Source organism: Vigna unguiculata, chromosome 4, assembly GCF_004118075.2.
Source record: "Vigna unguiculata cultivar IT97K-499-35 chromosome 4, ASM411807v1, whole genome shotgun sequence".
Taxonomy (NCBI): domain Eukaryota; kingdom Viridiplantae; phylum Streptophyta; class Magnoliopsida; order Fabales; family Fabaceae; genus Vigna; species Vigna unguiculata.
Window position 1 is genome coordinate 38,334,498 of NC_040282.1, and position 24,940 is coordinate 38,359,437.

At 31.6% G+C, this 24,940-nt stretch overlaps 3 protein-coding genes across 6 annotated transcripts; 2 read left to right on the top strand and 1 right to left on the bottom strand.

Moving 5' to 3' along the window:
- The first annotated feature begins 1,424 nt into the window (after nucleotides 1–1,424).
- On the top strand, nucleotides 1,425–4,582 carry LOC114180984 (F-box protein PP2-A13-like). Its single transcript, XM_028067291.1, has 3 exons — nucleotides 1,425–1,992; nucleotides 2,242–2,360; nucleotides 3,626–4,582. Exons 1-3 carry the CDS (start codon nucleotides 1,654–1,656, stop codon nucleotides 4,044–4,046), a joined length of 879 nt encoding a protein of 292 aa, XP_027923092.1. The 5' UTR covers nucleotides 1,425–1,653; the 3' UTR covers nucleotides 4,047–4,582.
- Nucleotides 4,583–6,810: 2,228 nt separating this feature from the next.
- On the top strand, nucleotides 6,811–10,111 carry LOC114180417 (F-box protein At4g00755-like). Of its 2 annotated transcripts, none has more exons than XM_028066737.1 (6): nucleotides 6,811–7,028; nucleotides 7,410–7,562; nucleotides 7,654–8,064; nucleotides 8,168–8,343; nucleotides 8,775–8,893; nucleotides 9,587–10,111. In XM_028066737.1, the coding sequence occupies exons 2-6, from the start codon at nucleotides 7,427–7,429 to the stop codon at nucleotides 9,849–9,851; spliced, it is 1,107 nt and encodes a 368-aa protein (XP_027922538.1). In that variant the 5' UTR covers nucleotides 6,811–7,028; nucleotides 7,410–7,426; the 3' UTR covers nucleotides 9,852–10,111. The 2 variants fall into 2 exon arrangements, with proteins under 2 accessions (XP_027922538.1, XP_027922539.1); XM_028066738.1 differs by lacking the exon at nucleotides 6,811–7,028 and adding an exon at nucleotides 7,045–7,108.
- A 2,092-nt stretch (nucleotides 10,112–12,203) lies between these two features.
- LOC114182662 (probable transcriptional regulator SLK2) lies at nucleotides 12,204–19,202 on the bottom strand. Of its 3 annotated transcripts, none has more exons than XM_028069569.1 (10): nucleotides 19,133–19,202; nucleotides 17,156–18,376; nucleotides 16,827–16,958; nucleotides 16,476–16,524; nucleotides 15,340–15,554; nucleotides 15,179–15,247; nucleotides 14,568–14,668; nucleotides 13,693–13,786; nucleotides 13,506–13,575; nucleotides 12,204–13,356 (listed from the first exon to the last, which is right to left on the bottom strand). In XM_028069569.1, the coding sequence occupies exons 2-10, from the start codon at nucleotides 18,116–18,118 to the stop codon at nucleotides 12,458–12,460; spliced, it is 2,592 nt and encodes an 863-aa protein (XP_027925370.1). In that variant the 5' UTR covers nucleotides 18,119–18,376; nucleotides 19,133–19,202; the 3' UTR covers nucleotides 12,204–12,457. The 3 variants fall into 3 exon arrangements, with proteins under 3 accessions (XP_027925370.1, XP_027925373.1, XP_027925371.1); XM_028069572.1 differs by having other exon boundaries at nucleotides 19,042–19,156; XM_028069570.1 differs by lacking the exon at nucleotides 19,133–19,202 and adding an exon at nucleotides 18,467–19,126.
- Nucleotides 19,203–24,940: the final 5,738 nt, after the last annotated feature.

The window sequence follows — 24,940 nt, forward strand, 5'->3', positions numbered from 1 at the left end:
TCTTAATGTGTATATTAATTTTTAATTTAATATATATTTTTTTATTCAGTTGTTTTGTAAAATTTGAGGTGTTACTTAAGTAATTTAAATTTAAGATTAAATAAACTTTAAATTGCAAATTAATAGAACAAATAGGATTTGAGAAAGTGGAGAATCTAAAAGTTATAAAAAAATCAAATAGAACTAATTTTTATAACTATTTGAAGAGATGATAGTTAAATTAAAATATTAAAATAATTTATATTAGTTATATTTTATAAGTGAGTATTAATTTGTTTGATTGTTCAAGTGAAAGTTTCCAGGACATTCTTTTTAATCCATAAATAAATTCAGGACTTTATTATTGCTATTATTATTATTATTATTATTATTATTATTATTATTATTATTATTATTATTATTATTATTATTATTTTACATTTTAAATGAAAGGTCTTTGTGGTATGAACAAAGAAAAGAATAGCTATACTTAATCGTAAAATACTGTGCCTTTTGTTTTCTTTTCCAAAGATTATTCAGGTTTTTATTTTGGTCTTTTTTGACTCTTTCGTTATATATTTCTTTTGTTTATGGGTAGTGATAGTAAAGTTCTCTTGAACACAATATGTTAATATTTTGCTTTGTTTTCAAATGGTCAATGTTCATGTTTATAGTTTTTTTTCTTTTTCTTTTTCAATGCATCATATACATACGTATAAATTGATTCACACATTGTGTATTTAATTGAAATGAGAAAAATCGTAGAATGATTCAGAAAAACATCAACAAATTTTTAAATTAGATTTCTTTCAATATCATGACCTCATTGTTCCAAATAAATAGACATAGGTAGGTAACTAGCTAATTTGATTGGTGGTTTGGTTTCCTTTTGGCTTTTGAGTAAATATTTCAAAATATTTACGGAAATAAATAAATTATAAAGATAATAAAAATTAACATACACCTACCATTTAACGATCATCAAATCAATAAAATTCACATTATATACTCGAGGAGCACTAGTATAAAAATATTGTTATAAATAAATCTATTTTTATAAAATAAGACTTTTTCACCCTTATTTGATAAAAAAAATGAAAAAAATAATTTTAAATTTAATTCAATTTCACAAACTTATATACTATAAATTAAAGTTAAAGCGTAAAATCTTTTACAATAAAGTTAAGAAAAATTATGAAAAAGAAATTGATGAAATATGAGAGAGAGAATATAGTGCATCCATGGTCTCCACACATAATGAATATATATTAGGATACAATTAATCAACACCCATATGATATATGATATGATATTCTTGCACACTCATGGACACGTCCACTTTTAATCACCATTTTTATTTTTTATTTTTATTTTCATGTTCCAAAATAAGAAGAATGGACCCAATAATTTTCACTTTATTATAAGTTTTTGCCTCAAGGTTCCACACCACAAGTGTCTTTCTTATAAGCCAAAACCTGAGCTTCCCACAACCCTTTCTTAAATCCAAAACTCACAATAAAACATGGAAACACCTTCTCTTTCTCCTTCTTTCTCTCTTATGCTCTATCACCTCCTCCTTTACCACTGAACTAAATCACCAGCATCAACAACAAAAACCCTTTCTTCAATTCTTCACTCCAAAAACTTCAATCACAAACCTTTTTCTTCTGCATCATGGGCGCTGGTGTTTCCACAAGTGCCGCGGAAAACGATGAAGTTGGCACCTTTTCTTTGTCCTCCCCACAGGCGACAACCTTTGATGATGTTCCTGAGAACTGCATCTCTTCTCTGATGATGAGTTTTGATCCACAAGAGATTTGCACATTGGCCAGAGTGAACAAAGCCTTCCACAGAGCTTCTTCTGCAGACTTTGTATGGGAATCAAAGCTGCCCTCAAACTATCAACTCCTTCTCAAAAAAGTACTCGGTCAACACACCGATCTTTCTTCCATCACCAAGAAAGAGATCTATGCCAAACTTTGCACACCCAATTTCTTCGACCATGGCACCAAGGTAATTTCATCATTGATCGATCTTCACAGCGATTCGGTTCCTCGACATCGAGCATCATTTGATGTATGATGTATGATTTATGATGCTTGATGTCGAAGAACCGAACCACTACTGAATCTTAGATTTGATGATTAGTTAATATGTGTGTGTTCTTTCCAATTTCATCGCTTCTCTTCGTCTTGTTTTCATTGTTTTCTCCTTTTTTCATTGCATTGACAAGTTTGAGTTGTTCCTTTGTGGTGAATTTAGGAGATTTGGCTTGACAGATGCAGTGCACAAGTTTGTTTGTTCATTTCTTCAAAAGCCTTCAAGATTACAGGAATAGATGATAGAAGATATTGGAATTATGTTCCGACTGAGGAATCCAGGTGAGATATTCTTATCTATATAATACTTTGTTCTATTTTTATGTATTTTATCTATTTTATATCAAAATTTACCATTTCAATTATGTTAATATATATATATATATATATATATATATATATATATATATATATATAATTTATTAATTAATTAATGAAACCCAACATAAGAAACTAAGATGGTGAACTGAAACTTCAATATATGCAATTAGGGTTGTAAAATGCTTCTGAATTCTGATGAAAAGTGGGTTTGGTTGTGTTTTTTTTTATTATTATATAATTTATTTTTCTTATGGTTTTTATTGCAATCAAAATTAAGTCTGTTTTCTTCATCGATGAGGTAAAATTGAAAAAGGAACTTTTTATTTATTTTTGGGTAAAAGTCATTTTCGAATTTTTGAACAAATCCAAAGCCAGCACATGGCATCGAAAGTCTTTTTCTTGCCGTATGTGTGCAGTTGGCACCTCCGTCGTATAATAATACAATTAAAAACATATAAAAAACGTTTATTTTACGAGAATAGTAGCTATTTTAATTATTTCGAGAATAAAAAATTAATTAACTACACGATATCCTTTTCTGAAATATTTCCATCACAAAATTTGTAGTTGTTTTAATTGTATGAAACAAATTATTTCTTTGAGGTAAACACGTATACCTCATTTTTATTTTTATTTTGTTTATTTGAGTGTTTTGCACTTTATATATGTCTTGGAAATTTCTGATTTTGAACCTTATTGATGCAAACAGCAAAGTTTTAGGGAGAAAGAAAGGGTGAAACTTAGAATAGGTTTTGGCAACGAAAGCGATTGGTCCTAGTCAGCCATTCACATCTTATATGAAAATTAAAGAAAAAAAGTGCAAGCAATTTGCACTTAGGGAATGCTATAAAAATAAGTTGAGAAGGACGTGTTTGGAAAAGTAATAAATCAATAATTAAAACTTAGACTATTGTCAACTAACTCCTCCTAGTCAGCATCTTTTAGATTAAAAGAACAACAAAGCAAGCAACTTGCATTTATAAAATATTGTGTAATTGCTGAAAAGGACTTCTATTCAAGGAAAAGTAATATTAATTAATTAACATTGTATATGTAGGGTTAACTTATATGTAGTTGAATATATATTCCACCACAACATAAACACCTTTTGTTTGAATTCATTGAATTAAAAAAAGAATTAGTAGAAAATCATTTTTTTTAATTCTCCTTTATTAAAAATAATTTATTTTATCATAGACTATGTTTAACATTTTTAAATGATGCAGGTTCAAGAGTGTTGCATATCTTCAACAGATGTGGTGGGTTGAAGTAATGGGGGAACTAGAGTTTGAGTTTCCAAAGGGAAACTATAGTGTGTTTTTCAAGCTTCAATTGGGGAAGCCCACAAAGAGATTGGGCCGGAGAGTATGCAACCTTGATCAAGTTCATGGATGGGACATCAAGCCCGTCAGATTTCAGCTATCTACATCCGACGGTCAGAGTTCACTCTCGCAGTGTTATCTGCGTGGGCCTGGAGAATGGGCCCACTATCATGTTGGGGACTTTGCAGTTGAGAAGCCCAATGAGCCAACAAACATAAAGTTTTCTTTGGCCCAAATTGATTGCACGCACACCAAAGGTGGGCTTTGCATAGATGGGGTAGTGATTTGCCCAAAGGACTTTTCAGAAAGACTGAAACAGATTTAGGAGAGAAATGTTAGGAACACATTCTTTTGGACATACTCTCTTACCGATTGAAATTTATTAAAAATTATTAAAGAAAAGTTGAAACTCGTTTATTTAATGAGTTTTTTTCTTTCTTTCTCGATTTTGTAGTTTTCAATCAATTTTAACCATTAAGAGAGTAAGTTGAAAAGGAGGTGTTACTAGCACTTTTACTCTAGGGAAAGTATACTTGTCATTGTGTTTTCAGTTAATCACTTTTGTGAGAGCAAAATTAGGTCTAGGTTTGTTTAATTAGCTTTAATTTTTTTATTATTTTAGATTTTTCAGATCATTGGGTCTTTTATTTTTATTTTTTTTTAAAAGGAAGAGTTACTTGGGCACCCTATTTTTGTCACAAAGGAAGTCCTGAACACGAATTGGGAAGAGGAGAGTTACTTGTAGCAAGGCTGTTGTTTTATAGGGTGCAGCTGTGAGTGTTTTTTTTGTTGACTTTTTTTTTCTGTAAATAAATTCAAATATGTGAAATAGTATCCAGGTTGCATTTGGTTTTATATAAAGTAACTTGTAATAATTAAAGTTGCATTTTGTTCATTTTTTTCCGAATGAATTATTTTGGTCTCAAACTTTATCATTATGGTTGTCGTGATCAAATAACATTAATATTTGATATGACAAACTATATTATCATGTGTGTGTCCATTTGTTAACGGGACATATATGTCTCAATAAATAGATACACATGTGATAACATTTGGACATACATATGACAATACATGCATGCACACGATATACACGTGACAACATAGAAATACATTTATGACAACATGGTTTATCAAGTTCAATAATATTGTGCTTTGTAAGAATTATAAATAATTTAAATCTAATCATTATTTGTTCACTAAAGGTAGCGATTTAAGTTTTTGTGTTATCTTAGTTCATGTGGATGATATTATTATTATTGGACCTAATAACTATTTATTCAATCTCTTATGTGAATTGAGTTTAAATCTCATTGATGTTATTTGTCTTTCAATAAACTCAATCCTAAAGATTTATAAGTGATATCAGAGTTAATGATGAGTCACCGACTTATATAAATATAATATGGTGTATGTATTTAAAGTCTTCTTGATAAAACATGTTCCATTAAAATGAATAATGGTACCAAAAATAAGTATTAATATTTAATTTCCTAATCAAAATTCTTATTCTTTTATCGGTTCTTGTTTTCTAATTTAATAAAATAATTTAATCTTTATCGGTATATACTAATTCAACTTAATTATTTTTCAAAAATATAAAATAGGTTTTAAAAGTTGTTATCGATGCTTATCATTGTTGAGAAGAAGGACAAATGGACTATATAGGAGATTTTGCTTTATTAAATTACATATATAAAGTAAAAAAAATTCTTTGACACCGACTTTTTTTCTCTTACTTGTAATTTTTTTAATATAAACAAATTTTAAAATAAATAAGAATATTTATAATCGTTAAATAAAAGTATAAAAGAATGATAATGTCGTACTATCATAATCCTATAAAATTTCTAAACATATACTGAAATTGTACTTATGATTTTAAGATAAATTAGGCAACCGCTTTAATTGGTATGTGCACGCAATCATGCATGTGATCCAACATTACCTTACACCTTTGACATTCACATTTGTTAGGCCATGTTATCCCACGTTTCTTTTTACTCGATTAGAAATTTAAAAGACTTATATATATATATATATATATATATATATATATATATATATATATATATATATATATATATATATATGTTGCACAATTGTTCCATGAAAATTAGGTAGGACAAGTCACAAAGTGAGATTTTTAGTAGGATAATTGTTGAAGAGAAGATTATTGCAGGTGACATTAATTGTCGTGTGGTAGAGGTCAAGTGAGTCGGATAACAATTGAATCGTGACGCTTAAACTTGTGTTACACTCTTAAGTAAAAAGAGTTGCGCCTTAACTGATAGTTATAATTTTTTTTGTGGTAAGTGTCTGATCCTAACAATTAGTATCAAAGTCAAAGTCATGAATTTGATTTCTACCTCAAGTAGATCAAGTCACGATCTAAGTGGGATTTCTAGGTGACATCAATTATACCGTGACAGAAGTCAAGTGTGTTTGGTAAGAGTGGAATTGTAGAGCTTAAGGGATTTTGTAATAATTAATGATTTTTAAATATTTTTTGGAAAAAAATTGAATTTTAAAAAATTATATAGAACGAAATTATATTTGAAAACATTATATGAGTTTACAGAAATTTAAATATTGGGACATCCTTTTTCACAAACATAGATATCAGTCTTTTTCGGTGCTCAAATTTCATCTTTCTATTCTACAAAGAAAAGATGTAAGTAACATAATTTATGGAATGAACATTGAAATGTTGAACTCAAATATAGCAATAGATACAAAAGGAAAAGCCAAATTAATAAATGATAAGAAAGAATATAAAATAAATCTTCAGAATGCATACATTTTCTATTTAAGTACACAGGATAAAAATCTATTTAGTTTTTTCTGCAAGTTAATATTGATAATATTTTAAATCGTATGATTTTCGTATTTTATATGATATTTAATACACAAAAACAATATTTACAAATGATAAAAGAACATTATGTATTTTAAATAAATAAGTTTTGTCTCATTATTTTATATACCTATGTATTATTTTCTTGGAAATAATCATACAAAAATAAAAGAATAATTAGAATAGATTTTTCTATCCTGATTCTGTCTTATCCTATCAGCGATCTAAGTTTCTAGGGATTTATGTTTGTTCTGAAGAAGTTTTCATAAAAATCTAGAGTGTTGACTATTCTCGTCTGCAAGTGCAACTAGAAACACTCTTTTTCTTTACAAATAGCGGTTCCGAACCAATTACCACTCTCCTGCTTCTGTCTCTTTATTCTTCAATTCACAATCAAAAGGGTCCCTCTCATATCTTCAGATCCACACTCTTTTTGCAGAGAAAAAGGTTCCCATGTTTCATGTTTTCAATGTTTCGTTATTTGGGGTGTAGCTTTATTTGCTCACCAATTTAATTGCTTGAGAAAAGTAACCGTCTTTCCTTTTCTGCTTTGGTAAAATGGTGACAATTAAGTTTTGTGGTTGTGAAAAGTTTATTGGAAAAATACTAGTGAGTTAGAAATACATACTTTTTTAGCCATTCTTCATTTTACTTAAAAAAAACATTTTTGGTTTCTGTTTTGGTCAATTTTTTGGTTCCAGGCTTTCGGTATTCAAAATTTCCAACTCTGTAATGTTTAGTGCTTTAATCGTGATAGGGTCTGTGGTTGTTAATGAAGAAAATAATTTCAACTTGTTTGTTGATCATAGCTGTTCTGTTTGCTGTCAGGCTTTGGTTTTTGGAAAATGTCTGAAGAGAAAAACAAAGTGGATTTCATTCAATTGCTTGGACCTGACATGTCAATCAAGATTCTGACCCATTTGGACGCCCCCTGTGATCTTGTTAGGGTTTCTGCTGTTTCCAGTTCTTGGCACCGATTTGGTAAGCCTTCTGAGTATATTTCCTTGTAGTGCATTTTATAGTGCTTTGAACTTTTTTCGCAGTATTAATATGCACTCTTAATATTCTGCAGTTATTGAACATGGCCTCTGCAAGCAACTTTGCTTGGCAATGTTTCCTGAAATATCTGGTGTTACACATATGATTGAGCTTGACAACGTTATTGAACCACTAGGTAACACTTCTGGCAGTTGTGTAAATTGGGAGTATCTTAAGAGAAATCATAAAGTCTATGCATTTTTGTCCTCTGGTCTTCATCCTGTGAGAAAAAATTGCATCTCTAAAGCTATTAGTGCATCTAGCACTGATAACTACCCTGAAGAAAGCATTCTACATACGTTGGAGCCTGGTGATAGAACTGAATATAGAGCATCATACTGGTCAAGCAAAGGGGAAAACGATCCTTCTGTTCCTGAGACTTTAGTTTACAAGCTTGTTTCAGAAATGTGTCTTGTTACAGAGATTCATGTCCAACCGTTCCAAGGTAAATAGCTAAATTAAACTCCTTTGTTTTTGTGAATTAGGTGTGTTGAGGATCATGAACTTTTGCTTATTCATCTGACAGATAATCTATGTTTACTTGTCAGCATTTTTTCAGCATGGTTTCCCTATATATTCTGCTAAGGCTGTCCGATTCAGAATGGGGCATCCAAGATACCCAATTGAATCAGAGAGTGATGTAGATAATATAACTGCTGATGAAGTCTTGGGCGATAATCAATTCATATGGACGTATACTTCACCTGAATTTCCAATGTGTCAAGTGAGTTACATTTTAAAATGCATTTCTTGAATATTCTTTTATCCATTCAATTTACTCAACAAAGAGGAAGCTTGAGATTCGTCTACTGATCTTTTCTGGAAATCATTCACGTATTTAGTTGTATTTTTCTGTCCTTTCTAATTATCTTCATTAAGGAAATTCTAGCGTGAAGCTTGACTTGCAAATTTTCTGGATAATGAAAATGTTTTTTTATATGCCTAGAGAGTAGTTAGTTCAAACAGTACTAAGCATCAAACAGAGAAGCAAAAATTTGTGTAATTGGCAGATCTTCAGCTTGATCAATTGGCAGGTTGGATGAGAGAAGTAACCATGTCAATCTTTTTAGATTGAAACTGCATTGTATTTTACAAAACAGTATTCTATGCCCGTGATTGACACTTGGAAATGTTAGTAACATACCGACTTTACAGGAAAACAGGTTGCAAAAATTCAAGCTTCCTAAACCTGTTCTGTGCATTGGAGGCATTCTGCTAGTTGAGTTGTTGGGTAGAGTTCAAAAACAAGAAATGGATGAATTATTCTACATATGGTTTGTTTCTCAAGCCTTCTCTTTTATCTCATGCACACACACTAAATTGACATAAAGAACTTAATCTTTCTCTTCTAACTGTCCACTCTTCAATTGGACACTGCTTCTTTCATAACATGACACCAATGCCACTCAAGGGTCATCATGACAAGGGCTTTTTGTCGGAAATTCTGAGTAAAGATGAAAAGTAATGTAATAAAAGAGGACATTTCATTAAAATGTCATACTTCTACTCTATGTACACTGGATGCTGAATCATTCAACATGTTCTCATAGTGGCATGAAGAGCCTTAAGTTATTTCTGAGTTCTTTCTGTTAGTTCATTGCCTAACTTTTATTTAGTGTTTCTTTTCCAACTTAGAACATGTTTGGATAAAATTCTCCATAAACACTTCTAAAGGAGAAAAATAAGAAGAAAAAATTGAATAAACTTCTCTGGAAGTTAAAAATAGCTTATGTATAAGTTGGTTTGTAGAAGTTATCTCATACAACTTCTCTATATCCTTTTCAACTTGTGCATATCTCATTTCTTTTTCTTTCCTTTTAATGTTCATGAAAAAGTTTATTCAAATGGGTCCTTCATCATATATTCTGAGACCGAGTTTGTATTCACCTTGTAGTATCAAATGTTCTTATATTTTAAGAATGAATTGGCATTTGTTTGTTTATCTGTCTTGCATTACTATGGTGCAGTATCTCCCATGTTCAAGTTATGGGACGGCCACTTTCACCATCATTTGATGTTAAAGTTCATCATCCATCAGGGAAGTGTACCTTGAAATACCATCCTCCTCCAACAGATCCTCACATGTCTTCTTCAACATCTTCGCCGGAATCGAGTAGTTCATCGCGCTTGCGCACAATAACCTCGAGCCTAGTGCAGAGGGGTGTGAGACGTTGGGAGCAAATTCTTTTGGGTGCATTGCTTGGTTCTGGTCCTGTTGTAGTTGATGATTAGTGGGAAATTGCAAGGAATGAAGAACCTCAATTGTCAATGTAAAGGCATTTGTATAGCATAGCATATGTTGAGCACAATAATTTGTAGGAGCAGAGGCAATATTTCATCTTCATCTTTTTCTGTGTTACATGAGTCTTGCCTTCCTGGCTAGTTATCAAGTGTATAATGTAAATAATGTATCTGGTGTGGCTTGAACTGATAAAGACAGACATTTGTGTTGATGATGAGAATGTTGATGCACACAATCTTTGGACCTTTGATATGGTGTTTCAGATTAGGTTTCTGTGAAGTTATATTTTAGAGAATAAGATATGTGCAATGCATCATTGAGACTATTGAGACTATGATGAAATGTGTTTATGTACAATAAGTTTCGAAGTTAAAAGTATAATTGTTGGTTTTTACTTCATTTTTCAAAGCAAGCAACCATATATATATGACCATAATGAAAACATACAAGTTTGTGAGTGTTTTTCTAAACCCTGATTTAAAATATACTTGTGGATAAATAGTTTGTTTTTCGGTGGGTTAATTTACTTTTGTTATTATCAAAAGGGTTGAATTTTTAAAATTTTACAAAACGGGGTGAAATAGGATGGGGTTGCGACTTCAAAAGGTAGGCAATTTCTTCTTATACCTCCATATTTTCTTTTGCATCTTCGTATATTTTAAAATTCTAATTATACCTTTGTTTAATTATTATAATTATAGTTTTGCATTGTGTAATTTATAGATATCCTAGATTAAATGATCTATAATGTAAATTTACATTTCAGAATAAATTATATAATTCGTAATGTAAAATTATATTTTAAATTGTATAATCTGTAATGTAAATTTACATTTCAGATTATATAGTTCGTAATGTAAAATTATATTTTAGATTGTATAATCTGTTATGTAAATTTATATTTCGGATTGTATAATCCATAATACAAATTTACATTTTAGATTGGACAATCCGTAACACAAATTTGTACGATCTGTAATATAAATTTACATTTCAAATTGTATAATCTGAATTGTATAATTCACAATTATTTTTGCATTACAAGTTATACAATCCTAAATGTAATTTTGCATTATGGATTATACAATCCACGGTGCACATGGATTGTAGTATTGAGTTTTACATTCTTTGTCTTTCATCATTGATTTCATCTCCTTCTTACACTTCATATTATTTATGTTATTGTGATCTTTTTATTTGTTAAATGGACACTTGTGAATGCTTTTTAGGATAAAGGTGGAAGAAGATGGGATGGAGGCAAAGGTAGAGGTGGAAGAAAAAGATGAGATGGAGGTGAAGATGAAGATGAAGATGGGGTGGAGTTGGAGTTGGAGGTGGAAGAAGAAGATAGGGTGAAGGCAGAGATGAAAGAAGAAGATCGGGTGAAGGTTGAGGAAAATATGAAAGTGCTAAGGGTAAGAGAAGAGAAGAAGAGAAAGACAAATTTGACTCTTTAGCTTGTTATGGGATGGTTAAGGAAACATGGGAATGCAACAAACTCTCCAAAATATAAAGTCATCTTGGCCAACATGACTAACTCAAGTGAAGTTGTATGACTAATGATAACTTCACTTTTTTTAACTGAAACGCTCAAACCTATGAAAATTTCAATTTAATTATTTTTTTTCCTGACAAGTTGTATAAGATCTTGTCATTTTATCTTTACAATTTATATTATCCTTAAATTAGTTTTTAATTTTACTTAAAGTAAAGTATTTTATAAATTTTTATAATGTTTAGTGATTAGAAAAAATTATTTTACTTTAAATAAAATTAAAAATTAACTCGAGATAAAAGAGATATTTTAAACTGAAATTTTGATAGTAACGATGACTGATTAAAAAAATAGTCGACTTCAATTGTGTTAGAAAAAAAAAGTTAAAACTAAGTCTTTCGTAGGTTTGACGATTCAATTAAGAAAAAAATGAGTTATCATACGTCATAGAACTTCACCAAAATCGGCAGAAGCCGGGCAAGCTATTCCTACAAAAATTTTCACTTATTTCTACTCTTTTCTCTCAATTCATTTAGTATTATTTTTCACCTTCTTTCGTATCTTAAAATTAATTGTCATTAAAATGAAATTTGATACAAATTTAATTTTCACTTTTTTTTTCATTTTTGTTTTCCTTTTGCTCCAAATTGTGGTATTTTCCACCCTCTTGACATAAACATCATCCGTAATATAGTAATAGACCAGTTGGTTTCATTTGTCCCCGTAATCTTTCCCACATTAATCTCACTTTTCATCCTCGGTTTTGCAATGAGTATTTGAAACGCTCCAGATCTGATAGCTTTGTATTATAGGTAATGGTGTTGTCAGTGGCATTTGATTAAGCTCATTAGATAAGAAATGTAAGTGCCGTATATAATCCTTACTGTCATAGTCCAATAGATTACACTTGCAGGACAAAAACCCTCAAATAAAATCCCTAAACACCTACTCGAGTCCAAGTCCAAACAAATTCCATTCAGAAAATTATGACACTGAAAACCAGGAAAAAAACAGCATCTATTGAAAGTATCCTGTACAATGATAATATAATAAAATAAACACTTCAACAAGATATGCCAATTACATGGCCAGTTGTGTTAGTCATGCCTTCCAGCCAAAACCCATGTTATCATCAAGATCACTGTTAAAGAAGGAGCTATCCGCGAACTCATGGCCAATATCCTGAACCATACCTTGCAAATGTAGACTTTGTGGCATATCAGATGTTCTTGGGTTGAATCCATTGTTGCCACCAGCTGCAGAAGAATCACTGTTTGAAGCTGTTTTGAAGCTATTATTCCTTGAAATGGGTCCATTGTTTCCTGGAACATTGACAGAACCTCCACTTACGGATGGGGCATGGCCTCCAAAACCCAGTGCATTTTTTCCCAGATTCCCATTTGCATTGGGTCCACCTAGAGACTGTGATTGCATTCCCCCATTGTTATTTGACATTTCCTGCACCAGTTGCTGGATCATCTGCTGCTGCTGTAGGGCTTGATTTCCTTGGGACCCCTGTGAATGACTTTGTTGCAGTAAACCATTTCCACTTAATGTACGCTGTTGAAGGAGTTGCTGCTGCTGCTGCTGCTGCTGTGGGGGTAGATGGGGACCTGGAAAACCACCTACAGAGTTTTGCATTGAGCCTGGAATTAAAGAAGGACCAGCTCCTTGCAAAGCAGAAGAGGGACTCGGGTTAGAATTATTGAATGATGATCCAGGATTGGAGCCAGGGCTAGAATTCATTGAATTTTGCCTCATGAGAAGATTTTGGTAGTTGGTAAGAGCTAAATGGGCTGACCCACTCAAAGCACCACGATTAACCATATTATGAGTGCTGTTTATGTGGCTGTTCATTCCAGGATTCATTGCCATCAGCTTATTGAGTGTGTTTCTATCAGTAGGCAGACCATGAACACTTGCCATCTGTTCCATTTCCTGCATCTTTTGCATCTGGAGCTTTGAGGCTGTTGCTAGTCGAGGATAATTTTTTAAACTCTCTGCACGTAAATGTTGGATCAATGTTACAAAGGTTAATGACGATGTAAAAATATATTTCCAAACCCGAAAATTGAATCAGCTTCATACAAGAATATTAAAAATAGAACCCTAGGGTAATGTGATCATAAAAACCAGAAGCAAATTTTACCAATTGCCCCAATTTTGTGCTCTTCACAAATATCAATTAGGTCTTTCATGCTGTTGACAACCTCCGATATCTGTCAACCATCGTAGCAGGTAATGAGGATTGAGAAAAATACATAGCATAACAGATGACGAGTTTTTCTATAGTACTCAACACTACAAAAATTTTGAAATACAATTTTATAGCATACCTGCAAACATCTCACATATCTTTTAGAAAAACCCAAGTCATTAAGTGATTGCAACTCCAAAATTTTTGCAAGCTGGCGCCCTGCTGTCAATACCCTGATGCAAAATAAACATTACTTTAAGCTTGAGTCTAGTCTCATTGTAATTGTAACTTGAACTAGGCTCACAACTCAACCCACAAAACAAATCAATAATATAATTAATATAATTTTCTTATTAATTGAACTAATCAATGTCACAGACTGTTCTAACCAGATACTTTTTAACCAAACATGACTTGTAAAATGCCCAACTAGAGAGTATGTTGGACAAAAGCAAAGCAGAATCTCAATTTCAAATCTATATTTAATTTAAGATGCCATGAGATGCTCTTAATCTTGAATAACCTTAATGTAAAAATATGAATGCGTGTGACTTGAACAACCCTGTACATATAAAAAATGTTAATTAAGATCTATCCGTTTCCTATTTTATGGTTATTGACTTCCAGCAAGAGTATTTCTCCTCTCATGTTCCACATGGTTCCAAATTGGATTGCCATATTGCATTTAGAAAAGTAAACATGTTCAATAACCTATTTTGTTGAAGTTGTATTTTTCAGTTAAAAGTAATAACACAAAAAAAGCCTGTATCACCTAATAACTAACAGCATTTGCTCCACCACCCCTCTGCCCCAAAGAAAGAAAAAGGAAACATACAGAGAATCCAGTAAATATGAAGAAATATAGTTTGCACAATATGCTTTCTAGCCATATCACACTATGCACTATTACAAGAATAAAACATCCCACAAGCTGTGCAGTAAAGAAAAATATATCAACTGAGAAGGATTTACTAAATATACCATACATCAAGGAACAACAATGCATTAACTTACATGTTGCTGTTTGTTTGCAAATCTTGCTGAGAAACCCCATCAGCCCCACTTTCAGCAATTGTACTCTGGCATTTTTGAGCTACCTGAACTAATTGGTTGACCTGAAAAATTGTAAATAATATGAATTAGCCGCAAAATGAATCATGCCATACTGATCAACCTTAAGACAGGGGATCATCTCTTATTCCTTGTCTCTTAGAACTTTAAACCTGTCCCCTTTAATTTCCATGACCTCCACTTTTATAAAATAAGGTAAAGCTTCATTAATGCCCACCAATTTCCTTACCCAAATTTCCATACATTACTACTGTCACCATTCACCAATTTTCATTTATGCATGACGTCTTGAGAAATATGATGGACGAATTGAAGATGTGAGGAGTTAATTATAAAACAAGCATACACATGCAGAATTTTTTTATACAGAAATATTCGGAGTAAGTAAAGTAATTCACTCAAGGGTAGTCTCTACACCCCCAACTGTCTATTAAAATCAGGCAAGAAATGAAGATCTACTTAACCAAAATATTCAACCAAACAGCACCATCATCTATTCAAAACAAAGAATGACTCCAAAAGTGAAAAGCAGTCTAAACAAAGCAGAATAATACCTGTGGTGCAACCAACCTTCGAGGAATAAGTTCTTCATGCCGCCTTGCACAGAACTCCCAAGACAATATCTGGGCAAATTAACAAGAATTTCAGGAAGTCATTATTATGTAAATAAGATTCAAATAGAAAATACACTAAACTATAAAAATAATTTTGTAACCTTCAAGTCTTGAGTAAATATGATGCGAAGTTGGCCTTCACGAACAACACGAAGCTGCTCATATACACTCTCTTGGACTGCTTTTGCATATTCTAACATCATTGCACCAGAAGGAAATCTTATTTCACGTGGCAAGTCCAGAAACAAAAGTTCATCAATAACTCCACTGCCAAATTTGATTTCATTAAGTCTAGGTAATACTTCATAAGTCGCCTCTGAAAAAATCCAGAATGCACATATAAGATTATGAGATTTATATAAGAAAATTAAATAAATAGCATGCTAACTATCTAGCCTACATATACATCCAATGCACAAATTGTTTATCTACCACTGTTGCATGCTAAGAATCAGTTATTTGATCATCCTATTATTGGTTGCATTTAGTTCAGCTAGTTTTGTTAGACTTCAGGGTTAAACCAAAGTAACAATTAAGAATGTGATATCTGGTCACTGGACAGCACTGACTTTACTGGGTACTTATCAGCCACAAAATTTAAACAAAATGAAAAACAAATTGAAATTTTACAATGAAACTAAATTTCATAAAAACATGCTAGAAAACAACAACACCAGGACCGCTTAGATGTGGTTTGATAAAAGCAGATTGTTTAAATTTCATGTTTTAAAAAATATTTAAAAGTAGATTTAATTACTAATTTGATCCCTATAACAGCACAATCTTTACAGTTTAGTCCCTACTCCAATAAATGACTTATTTAGTCATAATACAATACTTTTTAAACTCATTTTCGTCCTTACACATACTTTTTCATCCGTTTTAGTCCCTATAATTCTGGAAAACAGAATTGTACTTTTCCAACCCTAGAAGATATGTAGGGACCAAAGCACGCACATCAGATGAAGGGGCAAAATCACAAAGATTCTAAGGTTATAGAGACCAAATGAATAATTAATCATTACAAATGTATCATTTTTCACTGTGTTTCTTATTTATACGAAGTTATATATGAAATGGTGAAAACAACAAACTCCAACACATAGTTTCTTATAAAAACCTTTGAAAACAGGAAATAAAGTGACATATTTGTAATAATTTGAGAACAAGAAATAAACAATAAAAAAAAAAATCTTAAATCATATGGACTCCAATACTTCCTTCTTCATATACTTACCAAATCCCCTTCCAGATTTAGAACCACAAATGTCACACTGCCACGCATCCTGAACAAAGAAAAATCCATGTCAACACAAGTACTTATCAAAGATTTAATAGCACTAACAGATCGAAAGGGTAAAATGGTATATACCCAAAATAGAAAGCAAAACAAATGCAATTTAAAGTATAACTCTGCTTGAGCAGCATTCTAAGAGTTGTCATCAATTACATGATAAGTTAATAAAATCTATTAACTTTTTTAAAGAACAGTTAAATAGATGGTTATCAGAAAATATTAAGACATCAATCACCCTATTTATAAGCAAGAAATACAATTCAAGAATAAATAGCAACTGCAAAAATTTACCATTGCTGCAGGCGGGAAAACACCAAGTGCATGATGCCCAACATTGTTATATAACGACAAGCACCACCGTTTCTTTGCGCGAAGAGAGTAGTATTCAGCCACAAATTTTCTCCAATACGCAATACTATTATCCTAAAGCAAACAGTAAAATTCAATAACAGAGTTGTAACAAAAATAAACTTCAAAATACCCAAAGCATTAAACAATGCGCTCATAAATAATAAGTTCCTGAAACAAAAGGAATAACCTTGAAGAATAAACAGATGATATAGTGAACCTAGATGTGACACTAAGATAGGCCATCAAAGGCAGAAATAAACAGAACTCACATTTGGCCGTTGCCTTTGATGATAGAGATATTGCATCAATCGACGAGCACAAACCCCACTAACACTACTATCGTATGGGCGCTTGACAGCAGAAGAGGGCTGCATCACTTGTTGCTGTAACTGCTGCCTTAATTGCATTTGTTGTTGTTGCTGCTGCTGTTGTTGCTGTTGTTGCAACTGCACTCGCTGTAACTGTGGCATTGACTGGAAGAGTTGTTGTTGTCTCAGTCTCTGCTGTTGTTGAAGTAAAGCCTGTAACTGTGGATTACGACCCTGCAATTGCATGGAATCTTGTCTCTGAAGAATCTGTTGTATAACCTGCTGCTGCTGCATTATATCTTCCTGTTTGATATCCGGTCTAGGTTTTTTTGACAGCTGAGATACATTATTTGGATCATGAATGAAAGATCCAGGGACATGTGCACCCATATGAAGGGAAGACGGGCCAGTTTGAGATGCGGGCAATGATGTAGCACTTGAAGCACCCTGCATCTGCTGCTGATTCTGCTGCAATTGTTGAACATTCTGATCTTGATGAGAGCTCTGCTGTACTACAGAGGAACCATCGATCACTGATGAGCCCGAAATACTAATATTATTTGACGTAAATGACATGGGTGAGGCAGGTAATCGTAAGTATGAGTCCGTGTTAACACTGGCACTTCGCTGCAAATGGGGGCCACCAGAGAGAGCAGAATTTGCATCTGTGACTAAAGAACTAGCTCCAACACTTGGTGCTGAGTTTGCCACACTATTTAGAACTGCATTATTCATATCCCCAGAAACCAGACCCAGGTTTGAATGACCGGCTCCCGAAACCGTGCTGGATGAATTAACAAAAGATGAGCTTAGGTGAGAGTTAACTACACTCTGTGACAGTCCATCTCTTTGAAAGAAAACTCCAGAATGTGATGATGATTGGGTTAACCCTCCCGTCACCCGCGAAGGTGTCATGGGGGGCATACCCCCTTGTTGACTGCAGTCTATGTAGCCCTCCAGAGCCAAGCTTAACTCGTACTTTAAATATTCTCCAAAAGCTCATGAACTCTAAGTAACACACAGATTGTTTGTGAACCACTGGTAGTATTTCTCCTATCCCTTCTTAAATCTTCAAGCTTCACTATATTCCAAAACCTTTCACCAAACCCACCAACTCCCGTTCAACCAAATGCACCCAAAACTGTTATTCTTTCTCAACTCTGGACAACTTCTGATCTAAATCTAAAACAACAAAGAATAAAAAAGCATATACATATTCGTCAGTACAAGGAAAACTTCAGCAAAAATAAACACAAGTGAGCGAAAAAAAACCTGGTTTACAAGCATAAACCCGGAAATGATCAACACGCTTTTCCAAGAAAAATCACAACGCAACAATCTCACACATCAAATCCTAATTCCAACCGCTTCAAAGAGAAAAATGAGGTAACAGTTGAGACTGTAGTAAAACCATTTCATACGCATGCTAATGACAAACTATTAAGATGTCTAAATCTACTCGCTTTATTTTCTCGTCAGAGCTATGACTGTTCACTTTTCCATCTAAAGTGAATCAGAACCCAAATCCGTGTAAAGATCAATATCATAGTGATAAAAACAAAATCCGAAACTCTAAATTCACACATTCAAAAGCCCTAAAACCCAAAATCAAATTCAAAAACATAACAAAGGAACTCAAAAGAACAAACTAGCACCCCAACTCCATTACTGGCATGCACAATAGTTCACAACCATCAACAAACAACGAAGTAACCAAAATACGGGAACATCTCCCAAACAACAGAAAACGCAAACATTAAACCTAACACCACAAAAAACTAAAAAAAAAAAGTAAATAAAGTGTAATTCTCTACACGAATTAAAAATACAAAGCATAAAGGATTCACTTCAAGATCGATCAGTAGCTGAAAAATTGAAAACCCCCAATGAAGCTTTCAAACAGTTCAGTGCCAAAACGAATCGTTTAGAACTACTCACTGCGAAAACCGCGAGCTGAAAAAAGAAAGCAAACGGAAGTGTAAAGAATTGAAATCGCAGAGTTTATAACAATGTGGGGGTGACCCGCAAAACCGGTCACGCGCTATTGTTCACCTGCAGTGGCAGGTCAGTATTGAGACACGCGTCGCGAAAGTGACAGCAGAGATTAGTCGGTGATACATCGCAGCCACTTCAATAAAATTGCTGACGTGGCTGGTTTTTATTGGATAATAGGTTTTAACACGAAAGAAACTGTGTGTAGGTAATTTTCTCTCAACATCCGTACGTTTAGTTCTAATGAATTGTGTTGGAGTGTAAAAGTCGAATAGTGTCTTATGTTGTATACAACTTGAACTTCTTTACACAATTTTCGGAGGCATATTTTCTTTTAATTTCAGCGAGAAATCAATTATATTTAAATGCATTATCATATTAAAAATTTTAAATATATAATTGAGACGACTCAGATTGAAAAATACAAATATTTTTCTAATTTTAATCTAAATTGAATAAATTAAGATGGAATAAACTAATAAGAACTTAATGTGAAATTGATATAGAATGGTAACAGGGTGGGAACAGGTCTCATTATATCATTCTTATTCTCAAAAGTAAAATTACGTATTTATATCTAAAGTAAAATTTTATACTTATTTTTTATCATATCCAAGTCAAATATTTTTACTCTTTCTCTTTCTCTTTTGATTTCATCTTTATTTTCTCATCATTTTCAAAATTTAGTTGTGTACCATGATGAAATTGAGAAGTTAAGGAGTGTTTTGATCCGATCAAATTTTAAAATGTAGTAAATTTATATATATATATATATTATATATATATATATATATATATATATATATCCTATAAAATCACTCTTATTTAGTTTTCATGTTGTTTTAGTCATCGATCTTAGTGAAGTCAGTTGATAGAAGTGGTTATCTCAGCTTGATTTATCTCGAGTTTTTGTCTTGTTTGGATAATTTATTTTAGGTGCCTAGTTGCAAGAAACAGTGTTTCTTGAGCTAATGGAGATTAACTTTGAGGAAAAATTATTTTTAAGGTGAGAGAAGCTAGTTGAGGTTTTAGAATACTATTGTTTCATATTTTTGTAAAGGTAATGATATATATGTGTTATTGCATACTATTATGATGTAAAATGGTTATGTTGTTCTACTTGGATTGATCTAGTATTATTCTTGAATTTTGTTCTTTGTTTATTTCTTTTAGTATGAATGATTTGATCTATTATAATTTGGGATGATCAAAAGGAGAGTGTCTTAAAGGTGGGGGGAAGTGAACTTGTTAAATGATTTATCTTATTGAAAAGGGGGATAAAATCTATTAATTTAAGATGATTTGGAACTAAACTATGCTTATTTTATACAATAAAGTAGTATAAAAACTTAGATATACCAGTTTACTAATTTCATATACATTGAGGTTTCTGAATTCTTGTAATGATGTCGGGTGAGACCTCAGAACCGTTGGGCACCAAAGGAAAAATGGATTCTAATGAGATCCAAGGCTTTAGAGCGTTAGGCGCTAGCTGTATACCATTGGGGCTACTTGAAAAATGGATTCAAGATAACTCCAGGGATTGTGGCATTGGGCACCAATCACCTACCGCTGGGCGCACTAGAGGACATTGAGCACGATTTTTGTAACGCTAGTGTGACTTGGATTTTCAGTTCCAATGAGCCCTGGTTTTATTTTCGTTGGGTGAAAGTTTGAGAAAATATTGTGTTTTAAATGTTAAAAGGACTATACAATTTAATATTTTGATATATTTGATTGAAATATTGTAATTGAATATTATATTAATGCAATAGAAAATAAATGATGAATCATTAGCATTTAAATTGGAATAAATAATATGTGATGAGTTTGGGCCAAGGTAAGATATATATGTATGTCATGGTGAAATTATTTAACTTCATATGAGAATGAGACATGTGAATTATTGTGTGGTTGTTGTGAAGGTAGTGACTCCTAGGGAGGGAATACTAAATTGATGTGATTGTTAGGTAGTGTATTAAGGGAGATTTTCATGTAGTGATTATCCTGACTTTGTTAGTATTGAACTCATGTCAAGGAAAATATCTAGTTCTGAGAGTCGAAGAAGATTCTTGTCTGAAGTCATGTATTTACATGTGTCATACTCAAGAGGAATTAGTGTCTCAATGTAAATCTATAGTTGTATCTCGTAAGAGACAAGAGGGAGTTATGACAGGTGTCAAGGTCTTTGAGTTCACTTAATACATTGGTCTTCTGAAAGTAAAGGCAAATGTTTATTTTATGACTGAGTCATGAGGGTTGTGTTATGATGTTTGAGCTATGAGAGTTGTATTATAATAGAAATTTTATTCTTGTTGCAAGTTGTTGTTGGAAATCTCACATCGACTAGAGATAAAGAAATTACATAGTATATAAGTGGGGTGCAAACCTCACCTTACAAGGCAGTTTTGTGGGGTTGAGTTAGGCTTAAACTCCACTTCTTAACAATTGTTGATTTAAGGTTGATGATAAACCTTGTTTGGAAGGCAATTTTTGTTGTTGAATCAAATTTATGATACAAACGGAGAAAGTGTGATAAATGGGTAGGCTTTTGAGCTTGTTGTAGAATAATTATATTTGTTTCAGTAAAATATTACTTTTAGATTTTATGATAATGTTGGTATATGTAGTATTGATTATTCTTCACTTATTTACCTTTGTTTTGTGGTGTTGTGATATTCATTTACAATGACTGTATGTTATACATGAGTATAGAATTTTGTAGATAGTGGTGACGGGCAATAGTGAGGTTGCGACTTTTTAAGACATTAGTGTAGAATATATACATATGTACATAATTTGGATATTTTGTAATCCCTCCTTATATGTCATGGCTATATTTCTTCTGAAAAACTTTAAATACAAACTATGGAGGATTGTAAAATCTTGTAATATATATATATATATATATATATATATTTGTACTCTTCGAGTGTTTATTATTAAATGTGTCAATGCTAAATTAGTGGTGTAATACTTGGTAATTTGGGTCATTCATATATACTCAACATATGAAACTTTTGTTTTATTGTCATCCCCATTAGATAACGGGTACACTCGTATCCATGCTCATACTCCTTTTTTTACTGTTTCAATATCAAATATTCAATATCAAAAGAACGTATTTAATATCAAATAGATAGAAATAAATGATAATTATATCAATTTTAAATAAAAGTACCAACCTACAATTGACTGCAAGTGAAAGAATTATATAAAATATAACACAATTATATATAAATAAATTGTCATAGCAAAAAGAACATTCCTTACTTTTGAAAAACACAATCAAATAAAGTTGATAAAGTTAAACTATATTTTTTTTAAATTATAAAAAGACAACAAATATTCAAGTTTAAAAATATTTCAAATTCTCTTTACTTTCTTTTTCGAAATTACAATAAAATCTTTATATATATATATATATATATATTAATAAAGATTATAATACACTACTTTGATTAAATGACACATAAAACTAAACTAATAATAATTCGAATTTAAACATAAATATTTTATCTTTAAACTTCATGATAATGACATTTAATTATTATATTATAGTAAATGAAAAATCTTTATACAATTACAATGATAAAATTTCATTTATTAGAATGAGTTAGAAAAAATAAATAATTGTATAAAATAATATCCTACATGATAAAATAAATAAATAAAACTATCAATATGAAGTAAAAATTATCAAATATGTGCTTTAGAAATGATTTGATACACCATTGAACGAAATTTCACAAAGAAAAAATATATAATTAAAGGTGTAATAAGAAATAAAGTACTTTGGAGATTTGAGAAAAATTCAAAACTTAGAGACATTTCAATCTTACAAAGGTTACTTGACTCTTATAAAAATATTTGATATTTGATGTTTACTCTTATATTAAGTGAGATTTATCAAATGTAATTATATATTTAAAGTCAATTTTGAACTACACAAGTATGACAACATTACTAATTGAACTCATAAAGGAGTTTGATAATCTAAAAAGAGAGAAACACAAAAGAGATGGACGATTTTAAACGAAAGAACACCCAATTTCGTAAAAAGTCGGAGGAGAATTAGGACACATCTTAGTCTTAACCCAAAATAGCTTGAATGGACAAGGAAACTACCCACTTCTTCCCCTGTTGATTCTGCTTTTCCTGAACGAAAAGAGAACAAAAATCTAATAATGTAATTAGTTATAACAATTATAATAACATATATAAAAATGTTCGCCTAATCATATATTGATGATATTTGTGTCATTTAAAGTTATTTATATAACATTTGTTCTCATTTCATTTCATTTCATCTTTCTTATCTTTTCCTCTTGATGACCGTCATAGAAATCATTTGTTCATGTTGTTCATAGAAATCATTAAATACACCTACATGGCTTCCTCATATGCTGGAAAATTATCAACAATAGTTCATGTTATACCTATACTCTCTAGTGGAACGTAGATACCTTGAATAATTTAATAACCTTTAGAGGACAAGGATCTTCACTGCTAACATTGTTAGACAAAATCACTACCATTTCTATAACAGGACTTATTAAAATTACCTTCATTATCTCATTACTACGACCCATGTTAATCCATTATATATTATAACACTGGACAAATTTCTTAGGGGAAGACAATCAAGTTGTAGTGGTTATATGTGTGTATAACTATATAAATATATGAAGCTCTTTTGTCTCTCACTTAAATGGAAATTTTATTTTTAGGTTGTGGTTAAAGTTAGAGAAATTCTTCATGATAATCTGTTTAAAGTAAATTATTTCTCAAGAAATAGTTGTTTAGGCTTCACATGAAGGAAGAAACATTGTTGAAGGAGCACCTTTATGAGATGAATTCAATTTTGTTGGAGCTGAATGTGAAAATGGAGGGTTACCCCTTAAAGGATAAATTAACATAAATTGTGTTTGTGATATCCCTAATATTGTTTTTCCTTCTAGTGGTAATATTATTTGTGTTGCTTCTAGCTATGACATTCATTGTGTGGAATTTTGAATTTTTTATTCTAATGACACAAAATCAACTCAACTACTAGTTATGTTTTTACTTCTGGGTAGAGGTACAATATCATTAAAATATGTTAAACAAACTATTATTTTATGAGATTGTTAAAGGCATTATGACAGTCAAGATTCTATATTCTAGCAAAAATTTTAATGAAAAAAAAAAGCATCTTAGAGTAAGACATAAATATATTATAAATTTAATTACTTATGGTATTATTTCTCTTGACTTTATTAGTTCAAACAAAAGTATTATAGAGATATAGTTTGAATTGATATTTTATTCTTGGATTGCAGTAGTATAAATATACAGATTGGTAACGTAAATTGGAAAGAATTAAGGAACAAACTCCACCAATTTAGCACTAACAATTAATCTAAATAAAGGGAAAATCTGATATATAAAATCTGACTAATAAAAACTCATTATTATAATTTAAAACTAATTATTATAATTGATATCCTCCCGCAAGTTGGACGATCTGGAAGAGAGAGACAACTTAGACAGTAATGAATCAAACCGAGGGTGAAGTAGAGGCTTTGTGAGTATATCAGCAAGTTGATCATCAGTAGATACAAAGGATACCTGAAACTTGCCTTTTTGAACATTTTCACGAATAAAATGATAGGCTAAGGCTATATGTTTCATCCGAGAGTGGAAAACAGGATTGGCGCTGAGACTTGTGGCACCAAGATTATCACAATATATAACCGGGTTGGCTGTGGGGAT